The sequence below is a fragment of the Lepidochelys kempii genome, chromosome 7 (assembly GCF_965140265.1).
Source record: "Lepidochelys kempii isolate rLepKem1 chromosome 7, rLepKem1.hap2, whole genome shotgun sequence".
Classification (NCBI taxonomy): domain Eukaryota; kingdom Metazoa; phylum Chordata; order Testudines; family Cheloniidae; genus Lepidochelys; species Lepidochelys kempii.
The window spans coordinates 93,342,986-93,357,906 of record NC_133262.1 but is presented as its reverse complement, the minus strand read 5'-3'; the positions used below and the strand labels follow the sequence as shown (position 1 = coordinate 93,357,906).

Here is a 14,921-nt window from a genome sequence, read left to right as displayed (position 1 = left end):
GGTTCTAGATCGGGCAAGGTCTCTGTGTAACACCCACAGACCCCCAGTTGTCGGCAGGCAGAATCGAACCGGGGAGCTCTGGAGCTTAGTGCATGAGCCTCTATTGCATGAGCTAAAAGCCAAACTGCCTGTTAGCTAAGGCTGTAGAGCAAACTCATTAATCTCTCTCTCTAAGTGGTCTCAGTGCCATTAGATGGGACAGAAAACCACACCCAGGAAGTGTGTGGGTTACATCTGCACAGCTAACCAGTATCGCTGGGGCCTTTGTGACAGCCCTTTGTGCAGCTGCGGCGCAACACAGACGATAACGCACATTGTCGATGAATACCTGCTGACTAGGTTCAGTGGTGGCCTAGAAGAACTGCATCATGCCACTGAAGATACCATTGCTTGGCTAGACAACTATGCACACGCTAAATAAATTTGAGGAGGAGGGTGCCCCAAATGGTAATTCTTCCTTACAAGAGATCAAGCCTGAATGAAAAAGTGGGGTAGCCATGGCTTAACTTCTGTGTGCCACTTCTGATATTCCTGGCTGTTCCTTGGGAAGCCCTGGCTGCTTCTGGGGACTAGCTCCATCCCTGTTTCCTCTATTCCATGTGATTGGGGAAATAGAGGGGAGGGCTACAGCCTGTGTCGCCTGCTGGAATCGGCAGGCAGGGGTCCCCCCTACTGAGCACCTCCCTGCCTCACCGATACACCCAGTTGTTGGAGATGTCCAAATGTGTGACACCTTTATTTTCTGCATATAATCCAGAAAGAATCATTTATTTATTATGCTAGCATTATACCTTAAGGAATTCTGTACATTTCCAGCATGTTTCCCATTTTAATTGTCTTGCTGATAAAATACTAAAAGCAAACTTCCTGTGATCTTCATAAACAGCAGGACATATTTCTTTTAGGTTTCATGCTATAGCAATAATAGGATTATTTTGTTAAGTGAAAAAAAAAGAAAACTTGTTGGTTTGTGCCTATTTAAATTAGATTCTTCCATGCATGGAAAGGTTTCAATAGAATTTATTTATTTGCTTTGGCAAAGTTTGCAGTGGTCTTTAAGGGAATGAGTGTATTTCTCCATTGGAAGTACAGAATCAAAATACAAACTCTGATTTTATCCACTAAGAAGTATTGTTTTTGTTTCCTTCTTTCAAATATTGATAATAAATATATGAAAGAAAGCTTAGAATAGACCTCTAGGGCAATGCTGCCTAATATTTCACAATCAGTGGAAGTTAAATATAAGAAAATAACAGCAATCTCATTTTGTTTCAGTACTTGGAGCAGCAGTAGCTGGCATGGCCGAGTCAAAGGAGGATTGAAGGGGTTTCAGAACTTCATGGTTTCCGATAGTAATATGAGTTTTGTTGAATTTGTAGAGCTTTTCAAGTCTTTCAGGTAAAATCTATTTGATTAATCACATTCATCACATCAAAGTTGGTGAAAATCTATTTTAAGAAAAAAAGCACAAAGTTAACATTCTTCCTGTATCCTAGTGTTCGAAGCCGCAAGGATCTTAAAGACCTCTTTGATGTCTATGCTGTACCCTGCAATCGATCAGGTTCTGATTCTACTCCACTTTATATTAATCTGAAAATTGATGAGAACACCAGTGAACTCCAACCTGATTTAGGTTTGTTAAATTTAATTTCAGCAAGAAAATAACACTTTAGAGAACTGAACTATTTTAATTATTGGCATTGTTAAAAAATCCTGTTGAAGTGGGGGGCAGAATCAGGCTTACAATTGACAGTGAGTTGCAACCTTAACTAAAGGGTCACTACCACAGCTCCATAATAACAGTTCATCACATGCCATCCATACACAACTGGTTTAACTAATTTTAAGAAGTTTAACAAATTCAGAAAGTTTTATTTCACATAAGATTTACCAAAAGTGCATTACTCTCTGTGTGTGTGTGTGAGAGAGAGAGAGAGCCAAATCCTGAAGAACTCACTCAGCTCTCAATAAAGAAAGAGTTCCACTGATGTAAATAGGAATCTTGCCTGACTAACTCTTGGCTAAGAATTTCAGGATTTGATCCATAATTATTGAAAATTGATTTTTTCCAGTGAATACAATTTTAATTCCTTTGAATAATTCCATGTGGTATGAATAATAGAATAGTACTCGCCTAATTTATCTCCAGGTGATAAAATGAAACTCCTCAAATATTTATGTTCATATTTATTATCTTTTAGATTTATTGACCAGGAATGTATCAGATCTGGGTTTGTTCATTAATAGTAGACAGCAACTATCAGAAAACCAGAGACAGATATCTGATGCCATTGCTGCTGCTAGTATTGTAACTAATGGTACTGGAGTAGAAAGCACATCACTGGGAATATTTGGAGTGGGAATCCAGCAACTCAATGACTTCTTAGTGAATTGCCAAGGTGAACACTGCACCTATGATGAAATCCTCAGTATTATCCAGGTCTGTAATATAAACATTTTGCAATGCATCTATTCATTTTGTAGGGGTTTTTGTTTCCTCCATTTTTTCCCCCTGCACGTGTTCTCTGTGCAGTCTCCAGAACAGTACCTTCTGTATCACCTATATGAAGGTTTGATTTCCTCCTTTGGAACCACTGCCAATTCTGTTCCCTCAGTTTGCATGAAACTTCTCTAAACACAGTGTACCCAATAGTCCCTTTCCATGAGATCAATGTTGCATTTCTATAATGTGTCTTACCTCCATTGAATGTGGACAAAATGATCCGAGTTGAGTTTTGTGTCCATTGTGTTATAAAAATTGAATAACTAGCTACCATAATGTAAATTTTTATTCCTTTTTATTTTTGTCTAATGCAATCCAAAATTAAGTCCGTACTCTACAGGGTTTAACAAAACTGTCAAAACATTTTGAACAGTTCAAATGTTAGGCAAGTATGTGCAATATACATTTACAGCAAGGTTAAAAAATCAGGATGTCTAGGGGAACTTCAGAATGATTTTGTGCAAGTTGATGTGTTGTTGAACACTGGTGAGTAAATACAAATAGTTATTTCCTTTTAGATGATCGCACTGAGTATTATATATAAGAATAAGAACATGCATGATTTTAAATAATAATCTAGATCAACATTCTACATTTGTAAGCTCTGCAATATTATTAATTTTATATATTTAGTGACTTTGCTAACTCCTATAACTATTATCAATATAGTGAAGACACTTCTGAATGATATTCAGACTGCATAAATACAGCTTATTAGTTTGATGTACAAATTACATTGTAAAAAATGAATGAAAGCCTTTTACCTAAAGCATGTGATACGTATTTCTTTTGATCAAAATAATATTGTTCTCTTACTGTTTCTTACAGAAATTTGAACCCAGTGTCAATATGTGCCAGCAGGGGCTACTGTCATTTGAAGGATTTGCAAGGTAATTAATCACATATGAAGTTAACATACACGTGATGTTATTTGTGCGCATTTTGCTAAATATTTGTCACAAACTATTATTTCTGCACCTTTAGGTTTTTGATGGATAAAGACAATTTTGCCTCAAAAAATGATGAGTCACAAGAGAATATTGAAGAGTTACAACTACCACTGTCATATTATTACATTGAGTCTTCACACAATACATACCTCACAGGCCATCAGCTTAAAGGAGAATCATCAGTAGAGCTTTACAGCCAGGTATACAGAGTTAGATCGCTGCATAGTTTTCAGCATGAACTTGTTTGTTTAACTAAGAAGTCACAGAAACATGGCCTTTTTGCTTTGAAAACCCAAATGTTCTGAGCCCCTGCTTGTAAAATGTAGGAAAACATGATGTGTGGGAAAGCTGCCTGTGTGCACAGTTGTGTTCAAATGCTTTTACTAAGGCAAAAAATGGGTTTCGTTTGAGATTCATAGCATTTAGACACTAGTCATTTTGACCTAACTTACTAAAATTAGACTTTCCCACAGGAAAGACTGATCTAATATGTTAGTTCATTTAAATGTCAGAAACACCCTTCAGATATTGTACATTGTACTGAAAAGACAAAATTCTAATGAAAACATCACTCCCGACAATATACTTGTAGGAATATTACACTATTTATCTGACCCTGTATCTAATTGGTGACAAACCTGGAAAGACTGATTTCTCTCTATGGGCTTTGGGACTATATTTTTGATATGTGTATTCAACAAATATTACAGAAAACATCAAACTTCCTGTGACTGGGATTTTTATTACTCACCATGTTAAAGAGAAATCCATTCAAGTGTGACAGGCTGTGCTACTTCAGCCCTTTGTTTGTATGTTTGGAGGTGGGGAGGTGGACTGTGTGTGAGAAAGCCACGAGTAAAGTGGCTGCATAGTGGTGCTGTGAAGTAGGTTTCTATGACAGCCTCACACAGGATGGCAGTGTTGGAGGAGGTAGGGTAGGGATCCATTGTCCGTAACACCCCAAGTGATGTGAAAGAGCTGCAGGCACTCTTTCAGCAGCCCATAGGCTAAAATAATGGTCCATAAGATGAGATGGGAACATTATTGCAGCCCTGTTCCCCTGGGTGGGGTGAGGGTGCCCCCTCCACTGACATAATGTACTTCCATTGTCTAAGGCTTTGAGCAGGATAAGTGAATTTCATCCTAATCATATATGTACTTTACCTGAAGTTATAGATAGATTCCAGAAAGCTTTATTTCCAATAAAAAGTTGTAGCCCAGAAGGCTATCTTGCAGTGGCCCTTCTCCATCTGGAGAAAATATCTGTGTAGATACCCACTTGTTTCTGCAGGCAGGAAGATGTAAATATTTCTCTCCCAGTGTAAGTTCCTGGCCCTTTAAGGGACAGTTTTGGCAGCTGTGACAGGGTGTCTTGCCCTTATGGGCTGGAGAGTCTGGGGCTAGCCAATCCTGATTAGAAGCAAACCTGGGTTGAATCAGGTGATTCCTTATTAAGGGCAGCAGATGGCTACAGCAAAGTGGGGAGCTCAGGGAATGGTAGGAAGAAATGAAGGCAGTCAGGTTTCTGCAGTGATGACCTTGTTACCAGGTGGTTTGGAAGCCAGAGACCTATGATTCCAGCAAAGTAGGGCCTGGAGGTGGCCTGCTAAAGTAGGAAAAGCTATAGGCAGGAAGGCCTGGTAATAGGGTGAATTGGAGTCTGCTGTGAGTGAGCAGGCTCCAGCAGAAAGACCTGGGACATGGGATTTCCCTACTGAGGGTATGTCTAATTTAATTGGGGATTGGTCCTGCTTTGAGCAGGGGGTTGGACTAGATGACCTCCTGAGGTCCCTTCCAACCCTGATATTCTATGATTCTACTCAGCAGAAGAAAAACCACAGCAGTAAGTCTTGGAGCCCTGGTCACCTGAAATACAGTGAGGGAGAAGGGTTTCAGACCCTAGGCTCCAGTCCAAGCCCAAGTATATACACTGTTATTTTTAGCCCCATAACACAAGGCCGAGTCAGTTAACCTGGGCTCTGAGACTTGCTGCTGTGGTTTTTTGTTCTGTTTTGTTTTTTGGTTGGGTTTCTGTGTAGTTGTAGCCTGAGACTACAGGCAGGAAAAGCCTGGGAGTGACCTGATAAGAGTAAAACTGATGCACTGTTTTCAGACTTGGAGTTTTATCTTGGAGATTTATTTATGTGAATAAACTCAAACCCCTTTAGAAGGGTGATGAATGAACAAGAAAGCCCTATTTGGAGTTTGTTTAAGAAGACTTTTGAGGGAGAAATTGTTAGCAGAGCATCACAGAGGTACCCTGGGCTAGGGTTGCCAACTTTCTAATTTCAGAAAACCGAACACTCTTGCCCCACTCTTCCCTGAGGCCTCACTCCAGCCCCCCTCCTCTGTCACTTGCTCTCCTGCCCCCTTGCTCATTTTCACCAGGCTGGGGCAAGGGATTGAGTGCAGGAGGGGGTGAGGGCTCTAGGGTGGGGCTGGGGATGAGGGGTTTGGGGTGCAGGAGGGGGCTCCAGACTGGGGCCAAGGGGTTTGGAGTGTGGGATGGGGTTGCCAAATCCAGGAGTGAGTTCAGGTGCAGGAGGGGGTGTGGGGTGCAGGCTCTAGGAGGGAGTTTGGGTGTGGGAGGGTGCTCCAAGCTGTGGCAGGGGGTTGGGGCGCAGGAGGAGGTTTGGGGTGCAGGCTCTGGGCAACTCTGCCTGGTGTGGTTTGTGGGGGCTCCGGCAGGTGCTTTTGTCAGGCTGCCCCTTAAATAGAAGACGCACCAGCGCTGCACTGGAATTTCGTGGATCTCAGAGTCTGCTCTATCTGCCATGAATCCTGGACACATGGCTCGGCCAGCTCACTAAGGACAAAAGTGCTGACCGGAGCCGCCAGGGTCCCTTTTCGACTGGGCATTCTGGTTGAAAACCAGATGCCTGGCATCCTACCTGGGGCACGAGGCACCGCATGGGAGACAGCTGACCCCACTCACCAACCAAATTCCCATTCTCTCTGCCTCCAGGAGCAATTCTGGTAGCTTCTGAAATTTCTTTCTATTTCTAATGGGAACCTTTCTTTTAAATTCTTGCTTTCTAATATGCTTCATTTTCCTGCTCTCTGTGTGTGTGTGAGATCCAACTGTTTGGGATAGTAGCTTCCATGGTTTTCTTTCACACTGCAGTAAAGTAGCTTTCATGGGCAGCAACTTCCCCCAGCTGCCATTTAGCACTGCAACCCCTTTTCTCTCTTTGTTTTTGTACAGTTGCTGTTCACATGGGATCTATTATTCGTTTGTGTTACAGGTTCTCTTACAAGGCTGTAGGAGTGTGGAATTAGACTGCTGGGATGGTGATGATGGGATGCCTATCATTTATCATGGACATACCCTCACTACTAAGATCCCTTTTAAGGTATATTGACAATTTCTTGCAGAAAACAGAAATTAATCAAGAAAGAAGTTTAATAACTTGTTCACTTGTATGATGATACCAGTTTAATGAAGCAACAATTATCCTTCTAGAAGAAAACAAGTCACTATGGATTTGTGTACACTGCAATTAGACACCCGTGGCTGGCCTGTGCCAGCTGATGTGGGCCTGTGGGGCTCATGCTAAAGGGGCTGTTTAACTGCAGTGCAGACATTCAGGTTTGGGCTACAGCCTGGGCTCTGGGACCCTCCCACCTCACAGGGTCCTAGGGCCTAGGCCTCAGCATGTGGATATGTCTACACTGCACATGGGAGCGAGTGTTCTTCCCAACATGGGTAGACAGACACATGCTAGCATTGCTCAAGCTAGCACACTACAAATAGAAGAGTAGCCGGGGTAGCACGGGCAGAAGCTTGGGTTAGCCACCTGAGTACAAACATGTCTGGACCCTCAGGTACATACTTGGATGACTGGGCCAAGCTGAGGCCCATGCAGCCTCAGCTACACTGCTATTTTTACAGTGTGTTGGTTCAAGCAGAGCTAGCGTGTGTCTGTCTGCCCGTGCTGGAAAGCACAGTCTTAGATGCAGTGCAGACAACCCTAATTGGATTAGCAACAGACAATGATAAAGTCATATTGTATTTTGAATCATGGAAGCAATACTCAGAAATAATCAACTATAAATATTTTATGCTTTTCAAATTAGAGAATTCTAACTCTTGTAATTTACACTTTGATTCTTATAGGATGTAGTTGAAGCTATTGATCGCAGTGCCTTTCTCACATCTGATATGCCAATCATCATATCTATAGAGAACCACTGTTCATTGCCTCAACAACGCAAGATGGCTGAAATTTTTAAGGTTAGTCATAGTGTATTATGTCATTCAAAGAGCATGTCCAGGGATTTTGTTTTTCATGATATCTCACGTATTCTCAATATTTCAGAATGTATTTGGAGATAAGCTGGTAACTAAGTTTTTATTTGAGAGTGACTTCTCTGATGATCCAATGCTCCCTTCACCGGACCAACTGAGAAGAAAAGTGCTGCTGAAAAACAAAAAACTCAAAGCCCATCAAACTCCAGTGGATATTTTAAAACAAAAGGTAAATTATTTCCCTAACAAACATTCTGATATTTAAGTTGTGGTTTGGAAAAAAGCAATAGTCATTAAAGTTTGTCCAATTTAACATGGACAAAAGAACCAGTCTAATGCACACTGGGAAACACACTGTGGATTATATATCAACATAATATAAATATATAAAATAAAAATATAAATACAAAAATACTTGGTTTATTTTTGTGGTTTTTAAGTTTTAATTATGATACATGGTAAACACAACATAGTATATTTGGTAAAAGTAATATAGTCTTACCAAACACTTCAGTAATAAATGTTTGCTCAGAAAGGGGGAGAGGCCACCCCAAGGTTTTTTTTGTGTGTGCATTTTGTTCTGTAATACTTTGTTGTCTTTTTGGATTTAGCAAAGTTGTGCTGTATTTTTACCATATTCAAGCCAGGTACTTTCTTGTTAAACAAATTTTTTTTCACTTGCTACCAATTGATTTTATTTTATGGCAGAATGTTACCATTTTTATTAAACTGTATTTCCATATGATAGGTAGAAAATTTTCCTGAAATATTTAGTATTTCTTAATATTTATGTATATATCCTTTTGTGACATCTCCTCCATCTTTTAAGTTTTGCAATGAATGAAATACTCTTACAGAGGTTGAAGTCTTCTCTTTACAAGGAAATCGAGTCCCATGCAATGCAACAATGCAAGCTTCCTTTACATTACAGTCCCTTTTATTTTAATCTATACAGCCTCAGCCCTTCCTTCATTTTTTCCACAGGGACTGTACAATAACTGTTCCAGTTACCAAGGGCTTGGAATTGATGCCAAACATCCCATGTAGTGAAATACATTATTTAGTGGGAACTGGACTTTTTCAAAAGTGTGATGTTATCTGTAGATCCACAATGACTCTCTTTTCACTTTGGGTAAATGTAAGCCCAATAAATAATCCAAAAAGATGGACAATTATGTATGATTCACATTCAGATCTTTCTTGAAATTCTAGTTTATTGACAACTCCTGTAATCCAGGAGTTTAAATCTCCTCCTGTAATCCAATGTTACACGGATTTTCAGAGATTACAGGAGGAGATTTAAACCCATTTATGGAATCATTTAACAGTAAATAAACTATTTTGGGAGATGGGGGGGAATTTTGGGGTTTCTGTACACAGGAAAGTTTCACCAGTCAAACTACTATAGTTAAACCACTAACTCCCCGTATGTTTTTTGGATTTTTTTGTTTTGTCTAAACAGCTTCCAAAGTGCCATAAACTAAACCAGAAAAAGGGTACTCTTATATTGGACTAACAGTGGGCACATGGGGATTTATACCTGTGTAACTATATATGTTTAAATTCACTCTTCACTTTTTACTGCTATAACTTTCCCATGTGGACAAGCCCTTAGAATAGCTATTTTTCCTCTTATAAAAACAGGACACTGAACAGATACATATAAATAAGAATATTATAAATAGAACTTTTTTGCTGTTTTAATATTTGAGTGCTTTAAAAATTATTTTAATGCTGTAGGCTCACCAACTCGCATACATGCAAGCCCAGGCCAGTAATGGTGGCAATGCTGGTAACCCCACCACTAATAATGAAGAGGAGGAGGATGAAGAGGATGAATATGACTATGACTATGAATCTCTCTCTGATGGTAAAGAAGTATAGTTATTACAATGCTGTACTTTGAGAATTCTTGGTTCATAAAATTTCTCCATACTTATGACTGACTTTAACTGTTTAAATTTGCTTCAGTTAGAATAGATCAAACAAGATGTATTGAGACATTTGCATGAGACAATTAGGTGGTTCCACATTTTATGTATTTGTTAGTGTATAATCTAGTATCACTTATAATGAATGATAACTTATATTCATTCTAAATTACATCAAAATAATAGTGTATATAAATGAAGTACAAAGTACTGTATCTTATATAAACCCTGTTTTCTTTTACGGTTTTAACACCTCAGAGTTCATGCATTTTTCATATTAATTCCTTTTCCCTAAGGGCTGAAGAGTGGCCTGGGTTGTGCAGTGGTATAAGGAGGCATAAGGCATTGTCTTACCATCTTGCCATACACTTCATAGATCGCAACACAGGAAGGGAAGCAGGCTTTGCAGAGCCACTACAACCTGTGGCCTACACAAATGGGTAGGGAGTGGGCAGACCCTTGGCTCCATCTCCCCAGAGGTCCTGATAGCATAGATGTACCTGGGTGTCTGGTGGCCTACGTTGCACTGGGTATAGGCCTGGCAAAGTTTTCTCCCTCACTAGAACAGTGGGAGATTTTGGAGATTTTGACTCTATTCTTTCTGGACTGCTCATGGGGCAGGGACACATCAGAGGCCCTTGTTCAAGTCAGATCTCATAGTTACAATGTAGATGTGTTTGCAAGCATGCCATTGCTGTCATGAATAAGTTAAACTAGTAATTTTTGTGCTAAGAGTTCAATCATGTTGCCAACATTCAAACAGTTTTTCAGGGACAGTATTCAGAACAGGTGCAGAACATCCTTCTATGAGCGCAGCATATACACTTGTAGTCTGGGGCCTGGACATGTCTGGACATTTTCCTGAAGTCAGTGAAGTTACACTAGGAATGAATTGGCCTAAGACATTCAAAAGTGATGTTGGTTTCATAATTGATAACTGTCAGAAAATGTGTTATGTCAAGATACATCACAACTGGTAGCCAAATTCATACCACCCAGAGACATGGCAAAAGAATAAAATAGTTCATTTATTAAAACCTAAGACCAGATAGTGCCTGGCCTTTACACAGGTGACCAAGTTTATGAAAGGCACAAAGCTCAGCACTTCCTTTAGTGCCAGACTTGTGTTCAAGTGGCACAGCGAAAACTTTCACAAATGAAATTTATTTTATTGTTTCTCTGTTGGTGATGATGAAATTAACAAAATAAAATTTAATAAGGAGACTTAATGACTGCTTCTGATTTTCCTAAGATAAATATGAAAATGGCTCAGATTCTGGTGCCTGCTCCAGCTGCTTTGTGCTGTTCCAGCAGCATAAGATAGCTGGAAAGACTGCTTAATTGTCTACCTGAAAAATTCTCCCTGTGTAGAAGAATCTTCAGGTGGCATAGATGAAAATATGCTGTTCGAGTGCAGATGTTTCTTACATATTGGCCAGAAAGAAATTGCAAGTTGCCCACTATAAGTTGTACTTGAAACATGCTCCAGTAGGAGAAGACTGGAAAAGTCTGTGCACAGTGCAGTACAAAAAGTAACCTGTGGCATGCTTTACTGCTTTAATATAATGGTTACACTATTTGTTTGTTTTAACTATTATAATATTTGGCAGAACTAATCTAAATAATAATCATCTGAAAACTTTAGAAGATTTCAGTTTTATGCTGTAGTTTTGCATAATGCTCATAGTTTTAAAATTGACACTTAATTTTCATTTTTTCTGGCTGTATTTCTTAATTTCCTTTACTCTTATCCCCTTTCTGACTCTGTTTTCCTGTAGTTGATGTCCTTAATGCTTCTCCCGCTCCTAACAGCCAGGAAGGTAAAAGCCATTTGGTTGAGCATTTTAACTGCATGAATTTCAGCACTGTGTCTCCAACTTGTTAAAAGTCTGTAGTGTAAATATATGGTACCTCCTTTGTATTAATTGAAAATGCATTCAAATGGTTTCATTAAGCCTTATTTACTGGTCAGGTATCATTGAAAAAACATTGGTTATTCATAAAGATATTGTGGTCCAAAATTACACACACATGCTGTATAAAGAGCCAAAATAAACAAAAAATGCTCCCCGTTGTAACAGTTTTTCCATTCTTATAAATCACTCTAATTTGGGGGGCCAATCAGGGTAAGTCTCTAGCATGTACATGAGGCATGCTCTTTAATGGGGAAGAATGCCTCAAACATATAGGCAGTGTGAAGTGGGGGCAGCATGAGAATCGAAGTCTGAAATGTGAAGATACCTTTTAAAATTACTGATTACTGACTAAACTATATTAACTGATAAACTTCTGCAATTCTTGAATATTCAAGAATATCGCCTCTTAAATACTTTCGGTGGCAAGCCTGTGTTTCTTTGTTTCTTGATTTGCCAAAGAGGATGTGGAAATATTTAACTCGTATTATTAAACGATTTTCTGGTTTAATATCTACTGAACAAAAAAGACAGTGTAGAAGGTTTCATAGAAGAGCAACGTCCTAACAAACAATATTACCAATGAAGGAGAAACGCTTTAACCAATAAACAAGTTATTTTTGCCAGTTGGTTATTCAGACATGTAACTAGGTGCTTTACCCAAAACAACTTGTTGAAATAAAATTTGCAGTTAATTCTTGGCCTGCATATTGTTTATCTAAAATCAATTAATTTCTAGATAACATTCTGGAAGACCGACCTGAGACTAAATCATCCAGTGATAAACTGCAATTTGAATATAATGAAGAAACTGCCAAGAGAATAAAGAAGACTGATTGCATTACTTACAATAATAAAGGAAAGGTAGTACTTTTTTTTCCTCTCCCCCAAACCTTTTGACATGGATCCAGCTTCAAAAGGATTTGATTTGCTCAGGTGACTGAATCATCACATGGCAAATGCACTTTAATGACAAATATCTGGAAGCAGGGAACCATCCTAGGGAAGATAAGGTAAATGCAACAAGCATCTGGGTCAAGAAAAGGATTCAGAGGTTATTGTGGACACAAAATGGAGCTCATTAGACCAGTATGCAACAGCAATAAAAACAGGAAAAGAAATTTGTAGTCTGTGAGCCAATGCCTACTGAAGTCGATGGAAGTCTTTCCACTGGCTTTAATGGGCATCGGATCAAGTCCCTAACCTTACTAGCAGAGAAAAATAGTATAAAACAAAATAATTGACTTTAATGGAAGGTGGTTGTTAAATTCCATCTGGATAATCTACACAGTCTTGGTTGGTTGTGCTGTAGGTGGGAATATATTCATTAACTCATTAGTGTGTGGTGGCAAAGTGAGCTAATAAAGAACTCTAAAATATTTAAAAGATTGCTAAAGTTGATAAAAGGCAAGGGTTTCAAAAACATAATCTAAACAGTGGTGGCCCAGTTCTGCTGTCGGTGAGGCTGTCCCCCGCTACATCCCTGCCCACTTGAGGAGACAGCCATGCTGCAGCACCCCAGAGGAAGGGTGGAGTCGGGAAGCATATTGTGACTCAATCACAGTGGTTCCTTGGTTGGCTCCTGGCCAACACTGTTGTTATGAGCCTGACTAAGAGGTTACTCTCAGTCCATATCTAGCAAAGAAGTACAGTGTCCATTCACAATTATAGTAATTCACTCTTGTTTCAAATTCTGTTGATGCAGTTTAAGCTTCCCTGCCCTTGCTTTTTATAAAAGACTGTCCATCTCACTCTCAAAATTACGCAAGTCTTGATTTTCTATGATTATGCTCCATATGTATAGTGCTATAACTGATGTTTGTGAAAGTAAGTTGAGTTTTTATATAAAAAGCAAACATTGTTTATAAATACCATATGGTTTTGCAGAGTACTTAACTGCAGCTTATAAAGTTTGCTTTATCTTCATGACTTTCATAATTCCATAGAACACACACTGTTTATCAGATTTGAGGATTACTTTTTTTCCAAACCCAAGCAATTTACCAGATATTATTGTACTTCACTGTGAACTCATTTTTGACACACACTCCTCATGATATATTGAAAATGCTGGGCTCATCAGAACATTTTTTCCAGGCTCGGGTGCACTGTATACTGACTCAGTCTTTACTGTTTCCATTTAGTTCAATGGGAGTTCTGTGCACAGAACAAAGACAAAATATGGCCCACTGTCCACAATTCATTTAAGAAAGCCAATAAATTTATCAGTATAATTATTTAAAATTATAGTTTTCGTAGTAGAGTTTAAAAGAAAAATCTCTTTTAGACTTTTTCCTGAAAGATATATAGAATCATAGAATATCAGGGTTGGAAGGGACCCCAGAAGGTCATCTAGTCCAACCCCCTGCTCAAAGCAGGACCAATTTCCAGTTCCCAGTTAAATCATCCCAGCCAGGGCTTTGTCAAGCCTGACCTTAAAAACCTCTAAGGAAGGAGATTCTACCACCTCCCTAGGTAACTCATTCCAGTGTTTCACCACCCTCTTAGTGAAAAAGTTTTTCCTAATATCCAATCTAAACCTTCCCCACTGCAACTTGATATCTTATACTGTTTTAAATCAAGATAATATACATTTATTTAGAACAGATCTGTGCAATCTTTTTTTATTAATGATCCAGGTTTATGTGAGTTTTGTGTTGTTAATCAGTAATAATTAGAGCATAATGTATTTTATACGTATATTAATATTATGAGATACATAGAGAAATCCACACTCAGTATATTCCTGGAGGGTATTGAATATCGTGAATTTCTATGTGCATCTTTCTCTTTCAATCTGAAGTGAAAACAACATCAATAAATAACTTTTTTTTCAAAAATTGATTTTAAAAAATAAACACTGGGAAACAAACCTGACAAAATTACGAAACTCCCTTTAAATGGTATTCCATTATCTTGAAATCAAGTCAGTTTAAAAAAAAAGTTCACCAGTATATTGGCTGCATATAAACTGGCTCAACATAAGAAATGTCAATTTCTGTATTAATTTGTCACATTAACAATCCAACTTCTGCCATTTTGCTTGCTTATGTGACAATACTCTTTATAAAACAGTGCCTCAGATAGGTGATTAAAACTGAGTCTCTCTACCTCAAATGCGTACTAGAAGAAAAATGGTGCTGATGCGTGTATATTTGCATTGTCTTCTTTTACAGGCAAAAAGGAACTTTATTCATAAGATTACATTTATTTTTTTCTCACTATTTCAGCTGGTTCATCCCATTTTTAACAGCCCCTTTTACCCATTTTCTTTTTGTGCAATTTTGCTAAAATGTCCAGACATCTCTCCTGGCGTATTCATTGGCCATGGCAGCTGTATTCTATCCCGCAGTTTCCCACCCTTCTTGTTTTCCA

The 14,921-nt window shown here is 38.7% G+C and overlaps 1 protein-coding gene across 5 annotated transcripts in view; it reads left to right on the top strand.

Annotated features, from left to right (window-relative positions):
- Nucleotides 1-14,921, top strand: part of PLCE1 (phospholipase C epsilon 1) — a 291,084-nt gene that overhangs the window by 237,680 nt on the left and 38,483 nt on the right. For 3 of the 5 annotated variants that reach the window (XM_073353848.1, XM_073353847.1, XM_073353851.1), the window contains 11 exons: nt 1,276-1,398; nt 1,497-1,633; nt 2,202-2,440; nt 3,332-3,393; nt 3,488-3,653; nt 6,699-6,806; nt 7,571-7,687; nt 7,773-7,931; nt 9,443-9,572; nt 11,412-11,453; nt 12,286-12,410. In XM_073353848.1, the coding sequence (XP_073209949.1) occupies nt 1,276-1,398; nt 1,497-1,633; nt 2,202-2,440; nt 3,332-3,393; nt 3,488-3,653; nt 6,699-6,806; nt 7,571-7,687; nt 7,773-7,931; nt 9,443-9,572; nt 11,412-11,453; nt 12,286-12,410 (1,408 nt within the window). The remainder of the gene's footprint in view (nt 1-1,275; nt 1,399-1,496; nt 1,634-2,201; nt 2,441-3,331; nt 3,394-3,487; nt 3,654-6,698; nt 6,807-7,570; nt 7,688-7,772; nt 7,932-9,442; nt 9,573-11,411; nt 11,454-12,285; nt 12,411-14,921) is intronic. The other 2 variants (XM_073353850.1, XM_073353849.1) reach the window with 1 other exon arrangement.